At 36.9% G+C, this 7,521-nt stretch overlaps 2 protein-coding genes across 2 annotated transcripts; both read right to left on the bottom strand.

Moving 5' to 3' along the window:
* Positions 1-637: 637 nt before the first annotated feature.
* LOC128230711 (uncharacterized) lies at positions 638-1,614 on the bottom strand. The gene has a single exon (XM_052943156.1). It carries the CDS (start codon positions 1,481-1,483, stop codon positions 638-640), a length of 846 nt encoding a protein of 281 aa, XP_052799116.1. The 5' UTR covers positions 1,484-1,614.
* LOC128230710 (uncharacterized) lies at positions 1,552-7,047 on the bottom strand. Its single transcript, XM_052943155.1, has 4 exons — positions 7,021-7,047; positions 4,686-4,808; positions 1,846-3,263; positions 1,552-1,576 (listed from the first exon to the last, which is right to left on the bottom strand). Exons 1-4 carry the CDS (start codon positions 7,045-7,047, stop codon positions 1,552-1,554), a joined length of 1,593 nt encoding a protein of 530 aa, XP_052799115.1.
* Positions 7,048-7,521: the final 474 nt, after the last annotated feature.

The raw sequence follows: 7,521 nt of genomic DNA, 5'->3' as shown, positions 1-7,521 counted from the left end.
TTTTAACGATTTCTATGTATACATGTATTTTAACGATTTTAACGGTAACATTTCAAACACTGTATACCTGAATCAAAGGGCTCCTATAAGAGCCAACTGGTCTTGTTTTACACTGTGTGCAAATGTAACAAGTGCACTTTAAATCAGATCTATAATGTTAAAAGATATAACTTTGTGTAAACGGATTGTGTGAAACCTCACTTTTAACAAATACCTGCCGTCATGAGAAAATGGACCCTTTTGTCTTTCTACTGAATAACATAAAGGTCACTTGTCTCAAACGTTAATTATCTTTAACACAAAACACAAAGATCTATATAAATCCTTACCAGTATTATGCGATATATGAGGTGTGTTAGGGAAAATAACCTCCAATATAATAGCCAAATGAGGCTACATGTACATTACTAATTGCACAGGGCATTCTAAACAATCGTCAATCTGATAAAGAGGGCCATGATGGTCCTGAGCTGCTCATCACATTTCTTTAAAGTTCATGTTTTAGCGCAACTACAAAGTCTAATGCTGTCGGTCTGTCCTCAATCTGGTATGATAAGCCCTTCTGAATAACAGCCTTCAGCTGCACTGAAAGGGTATGCTCCCTGTCTAAATTACTTAACCCATGTGGCATATCCTTTCATTGCATTGCCCGGATTATAACCTGGACAGAGTCGTCATTTTCATCATCCTCACTGGTCAAGTCCCATATGGTTTTGGCAGTAAAGAGCTCAACTAATGAACAACAGAGGCTCCAAACATCTGCTTGTGTTCTGCCTCTCCTAGCTTGCAGAAGAATCTCTGGAGCTTGATAAGCTGGAGTTCCTGGCTGTGTCTCTCTGCGATCTGCAACTGTTTTGGTCATGGTATTCATTACCTTCACCTTAGACAATCCCATGTCACAAAGTTTTGCCGTTTCCAAATTTCTCGTCAGCAAAATGTTTTCAGGCTTAATGTCTCTGTGAATAACTATTGGATTATGATTATGTAAATATGCTACACCCTGACATACTTGCAATGCCACTGCATGTTTTTGAGGCACAGTAAATTCGTACTCATTGTCAGCAAAAAGCACATCATCCAAATTTGGACCTGCAATGAACTCTGTGAGAAGATAGAGACAGTCAGTATTGATTGAGTAACCCATCAGTAGAACAATGTTTGGATGCCTAAGATGACTGTTTGTGACAACTTCTTGCAACACTGACTGTTTCACAACTTTCATGCGTTTTATCTTAACTTTCTTCACTGCAATATCTGTTCCCAAATATTCACCTTTGTAAACCTCACCAAAACCACCCTCCCCTATTTTTTCCAATAATTTGAAGTCTCCAAACCTTACATTTAAGTTGTCAGTATTAGCATCCAACTGTGTAAACCCTTTTTTAACTGGTGGTTGCTCTGCAACTAAATTATCAGAAGAACCCATACTCTTTCTTGAGTTTTTTTCCAGTAAGCTTAGCTTTAATATCATTTTCATTTTCATCCTTGTCCAGTCTGGTTTCCACAGAATCCACAAATCCTGTTGAAATATCTAAGAATTCAGTTGTAACATCACCCAAAAAACTTGTTTCTGTAACTGTTGAAATAGCATTTGAACATGTACACTCATTTTCGATCAAAATACTTGTTTCGGTAACTGTTGGTGCTTTGTTTACTGCTTCACCATATTTTTCACAGAAATAACCTGTTGAAACGGTGTTTGCATCTGAACCATCTTTTTCAAAGATTACACTTGTTGCAGGAATTGTCTGAACAGTCTTTGAACATTTGCCATCTTTTTCACAGATTACATCTACTTTAGGAATTGTCGAAATAGTATTTGTTCCTGTACCATTGTTTACACACATTGCACTTGTTTCAGGAATTGTTTCAGGAATTGTTGGAATAGCAGTTGCCCCTGTGCCATCTTTTTCATGGATTACACTTGTTTCAGGAAATGTAAGAACAACGTTTGCACCTGTGGCATCTCTTTCATGGATTACACTTGTTTCAAGAAATGTTGAAACAGCGTTTGCACCTATGCCGTCTTTTTCACAGAATACACTTGTTTCACAAGCTGCTGATACAGCATTTGCACATGTGCCGTCTTTGTCACAGATAAAAGTTGTTGTTGTTAAACTGTGTGTACCTTTACCATCATTTTCACCCAAATCACTTGTTTCAATAAACGTTTGTGTAACCATGTCTAGGCTAGAATCTGTAGCTGCTGTATTAGAAACGCAATCTTTCAAATCAGCAGTTATGCCAAAGTGTGTGGTGTTCAGATTTTCAGTAACCTCGCTGTCGATTCGCATATCCATGTCATATCTATCTGTAGTTGCGGGCAAAGCTATTTCAACACTCTCTTCAAAGGTGTACAACGTTTCGCCTACTTGGCATTTTACATTATAGACACCAGTGTCATTTGTATGTATCAACATGAGATTAATCCCTGCTGCATATATGCTTTGATCCTTATACCATGTGTAATTAACGTTTTCAGAACAGTTTGTTACTACGCCTAAAACAACTTTGCCTTCATTCATTCCACATATCTCATTAGGTCCATGAAATATATATGCACTGTCTTGTCCAGCGACGTCTTGTGGAAAACTGAGGCCAGACGAAGTTCGCTCCATGTAAACCTTATCATTTACAGCCAGATACGTTACATTATAACCATCTTCAAGAGGGTCGTAATCGTCTATGTCATCAGGAATACCTGATAATTCCCTGCATTGTTTTGTGCTATGACATGTGATAATTGAGGTGTCTCCTGAATATTCTGATGTTTCATTCTTAGTATACTGTACATGCAGTCCTTGTATTGTCTTCCTGTTGGCAAGATAACTCGTTTCACTTGTTTCTTCCAGTGGCTTTATTTTATCATAGGTAATGCTTTTCGTCGAAAGATAAACATGGAATTGAGACGAGTACCTTCCTGTTGACTTCAAAAATTCTTGAAATGTACACGGTTGTTCATCTATATTGCAGAAGCGTTCAATTTTCTCACCGCTGTAATTAGTTAAATTCACTTCCATATCATTTAAATTTCCAAAAGAATTTCTTCCATTCGGAAAAAATAAACGTTTGCCGACTTCAATTATTGATTCCACTGACTGAGGCTCCGTTATATTATATTCCATCTTCCGAATGCCCCCACCTCGTCTTGATGTAATTTGTCTAAAGTCACCTTGACAGTAATGGCGCCATCCGATATGTAGCTTGTACATAGTATGACGGCCGCTAGGTTTCTGTTTTCTCTTTTCCTGTCCTGCAGCATCCTAAATGAAATAAGTAGAACATGTAGTCCTAAATGAAAAAGTAGTAGTAGTAGTAGTAGTAGTAGTAGTAGTAGTAGTAGTAGAAGTAGTAGAAGCAGTAGCAGTTGTAGTATGAGTAGTAGTAGTAGTTGTTGTTGTGTTGTTGTTGTAGTAGTAGTAGTAGTAGTAGTACTAGAAGTAATAGCGCTAGTAGGGCTAGTAACGGTAGACGGTGGAAGTAGTAGTAGTAGTAGTAATGGAAGTAGTAGTAGTAGTAGTAGTAGTAGTACCAGCAACAGCAGCAGTAGCAACAGTAGTAGTAGTACATGTAGTAGTAGTTAGCAGCAGCAATAGTAGTAGTAGTAGTAGTAGTAGTAGTAGTAGTAGTAGTAGTAGTAGTAGTAGTAGTAGTAGTAGTGGTATTAGTAGTACTAGAAGTGAAGTTGTAGTAGTACTAGTAGTAGAAGTAGTAGTAGTAGCAGAAGCAGTATTATTAGAAGTAGTAGAAGTAGTTGTAGTAGTAGTAGTATCAGCTGTAGTAGTAGTAGTAGTAGTAGTAGAAGTAGTAGTAGGAGTAAAGGTTATAGTAGTAGTAGAAGTAGAAGCCGCCGCAGTAGTAGTAGTAGTAGAAGCAGTAGTAGTACAAATAGTAGTAGTTGTAGTATTAGCGGTAGTAGTAGTATTAGTAGTAATAGAAGAAGTATTAGAAGTAGAAGCCGCAGCAGTAGTAGTAGAAGTAGTTGAAGCAGTAGTAGTAAAAGTAGTATAAGCAGTAGTAGTATTGGTAGTAGTAGTTCTAGTAGTAGTAGAAGTAGTAGATGTAGTAGCAGTAGCAGAGCGATAGCAGCATCAATAACAGTAGTAGTAGTATTAGCAGTTGTAGTGAAAAATCCTAAGAAATGGCATATTATATATGTGTTATAATAACTTCTATTATAGATCAATTGTATGCAAAGTTCTACAAAACAGAAATTAACAAGATTGCAGTCTGAAGGACAACTATATTCCCCACCGCCATGTATAAAGTTATATGAAATTCCATCCAGTAGTTTTAAAGTTATGCTCCGGACAAGAAAAAGTAACAAAGGAAAATAACTCAGTAATTAAGCAAATAAGTTATGGTTCTTGTACACTTCACTTCCTCTCATGAGCTCTACCATTGTATGAAGTTACTATCAAATTCCATCCAGTGGTTTTCAAGTTATGAAATATGTTATATATATTTGCACCGCTTACAATCTTCTGTTTAGATAAGGAGATAGTGCATGTTTCTACCTGACTTTGCCAACGAACGACATTCATTAAAAGTTGCAGTGTTAACAATTGCTCCGCTTTTTCATCAAAAAATGGAGCTAATAAAGTGGTTTCCAATAAAGAATACCTTGTTATTGTAAGTCGTTCCCCTGCCAGTACCAAGACAAATCTATTTTTAGACATATTTACCATTTTTTCCTTTTCTTTTGGCTCACTGACTTTTTTAGTAGCAGGCACCAGAGCTTTCTTCTTCAGCTTTTTACTACGAGTACGAATATTTTCAATTACTGCTTTAATCCGCTCTCCTCTTTCCTGCAAAGTATGAAGTGTATTAGCTGTACATCTGACATTCAACAAGAATCTGAATTCTGAAAGAAACGACCAGTTACATGTATATATAAATTATTATTTTATTACACAACACGCTCCTTTCGGTTTCTTCGGAAATATAAAAAAGAGTAAACTATTCGAACTATTAAAGGCATATGCTACAGACCAGCCACGGTTTTCCTAAAACAACATAGGTAAACGTTGTGCACCGCATCATAATGCTTTAACCTGACGAGGAAGGTAATAACGAGAACGGTTAGTCCGAGGTTTATTTGTCGTAAAGCTTAAAAAAGAAAGAAATGCACATTTACCAGAAAGCCCGATAACCTATTAAATATATACTATAAGGGCACATAATCCCCAATGCCCGAAGCTCAATATGCTGTAATAATCCAATTAAAATGGTGGTTAAGCATATCAAATGACTAAATAAGTCAAGTACATAGAGGTATTTATCTATTGATAGTATCAATAGTTTCATAGATCTATAAACAGGACTTAAGGAACCAAATTATACTCAGTTCACATGAAAAAGCATAGTACACTAGTACACCACTGTAATCCACCTAAATAAAAGGGTACTAACAACATCTAGTACGAAACAGCAAAATATGAATCGCGAACGAAAGGTCGAGGATACGAATATTGCATTCTGGTTACGAAACTGACGAGGACGAAACTATTTCCTTACAAGTAGCAGACTTATAACAAGTACTGAAAATTTAAGTGTAGACTCTTGAAGAAGCATATAAATTTACATCATATTCATATATAAGGGACTACAAAACATAGAAATTCTCACATCTATGGCCTTTTGAAAGCGAACAATCGGAAATTTACCTTCACAAAGAGCGAAAGACCTCGGACAAAAGATTAAACCGCCCCAATACTATTTCGAAACAATGCTAAACTGTTCCCCCTTTAGCTTTATTTCATTCCTCATCAACTTGATTAAGTGTGCATTGTCACACCCTATAGAGGTCCCATCGAAACGAGTTACACGGGATCTCGATGAACTTCAACGAATAGTGCTGTCTTTAAAAGGGAGCTCTATTCGTTAAAAACATTTGAAAGCCCACATACAGCTTATTTGATAGTTGTCACATATGGCTGGGACGTACATAATTTAGCGAGGACGTGTTTATACAGCATTAAGTGTGAAATAATGGCCGGAACCGTTGACAGTGTTCGTGTTATTATCATATATTTTTTGGATCAAAGGGCTTAGGGGACCAAACGCGGCCTTAGGAACCCAGTCCAAAAACAATTGAGTGCGCTATAATTAAATCTATCTAGTTCCTTATGTAGAGCTTTCTTTACAGGCGCTTCAGGTGAACATTTTTACCAGTTATTGAGCAGAACCCGATTTCAAAATCAGCTCACGATGACCTTTGACTCAGTGACCCATTTTCAATTAGGACCAAGTGTCATTGAAATCAATACATTATTTCCAGTGAATATACGACGATTTCAAAGGTAGGTCAATGTGACCTTGACCATTGACCTAGCAACGCTATTCTAGCAACTAATATGGTACTGTATGATGGTGGTCACGCTTCATTGAATTATACTCAGTAGTTTCTTGCGACTTGCGGGTTGCGATACCAATAATTTGTTAAAGAAAGGACTGAAGGACGGACGGACGGACGGATGAACCACGGATGAAATGCGATAGTTTAAATTACAAATTTGAAACTGCAAACGGCAACAAACAATGCTGATCTAAGTGGGTTTAAAACCCGATCCAATATTTAGGCTTTTCATTTATAGATATGTCAGATTGAGCTTACACATGTAGCAAAGATTCCCTGTTCCTGAAATGAATATGTTACAGAAAGGCCTACATTGTGCACTTTGTGACAGAAGAAAAACACGGGGAGCTCTATTCGAGGGAAGCTCTATATGGAGTGACAGTGCATACAAGTCAAAGTATTCAGTGAACTTTGAATTCTGCCCAAATAGCGTTGTGGAAAAGGATCCCAAGTGTTCCTTTCTAGTACATTAGAAATAAAAACCAAACACCATTAGTGCCGGTGTTTTGCATGAACGGTGCCATGCAAACAAAGTGTTTTCGACTCTTCTTTCCGAATTAATTGCAAATTAATAACACACTGTTCGCGGACGTGTGTATATATGTTTTGTTTTCAATTATTTCGCAAATAATACAAGAAAAAACTAAGACAAATGAACTTACTTCTTCTGAATATTCCTTGTCCGCCATCATGAGATGAGGCATGCATCTCAAACGTAATAAGTCAAAAGTCATAAGTCGAAAGTCAAAAGTCAAAAGTCAAAAGTACCCGTAAGTCGAAACTCAAAAGTGGCCCTCCAAGGCTTCCATAGCATTCTTAAAAACAGTTGTCACAATTGTTTAAATACAATAAATAGTTAGAAAAAGAAGCTGGCTATTTATATATTTATTTATTTTTCATTATTTCAATTTATATTTCATTCTGTCATAAAATTTCCCGCAGTCTGTCGAATTAATTAATAAGTTTTAGAATTTGTGTGTTTTAGTTGTATTTCCCATAGTTATATGACCCACTGGCCATGTGGATTTTCAAAGCAAATGATCACGTCACTAATTGACATGACGCGGGCTGTCATTTAAACTAGCCGGCCAATACCCGACTGACCAATCGGCGTAATAATAAGGCGCGGCTTATCAGTTGCCCTTTGCTATCCGCCATGATCT

Source organism: Mya arenaria, chromosome 4 (genome assembly GCF_026914265.1).
Source record: "Mya arenaria isolate MELC-2E11 chromosome 4, ASM2691426v1".
NCBI lineage: Eukaryota > Metazoa > Mollusca > Bivalvia > Myida > Myidae > Mya > Mya arenaria.
Note: the sequence above shows the minus strand (reverse complement) of the source record. Positions and strands in the feature narration are given on the sequence as shown.

What these genes read in the sequence shown, in the direction of transcription:
- LOC128230711 (XM_052943156.1), bottom strand. Translation starts at nt 1,483, where the DNA reads ATGAAAATGAAAATGATATTAAAGCTAAGCTTACTGGAAAAAAACTCA.
- LOC128230710 (XM_052943155.1), bottom strand. Translation starts at nt 7,047, where the DNA reads ATGGCGGACAAGGAATATTCAGAAGAA. An exon ending in ACAAGGAATATTCAGAAGAA is followed by an intron (nt 4,809 to 7,020) that starts GTAAGTTCATTT and finishes CATACTTTGCAG; the next exon opens with GAAAGAGGAGAGCGGATTAA. An exon ending in CAAAAGAAAAGGAAAAAATG is followed by an intron (nt 3,264 to 4,685) that starts GTAAATATGTCT and finishes TATTTCATTTAG; the next exon opens with GATGCTGCAGGACAGGAAAA.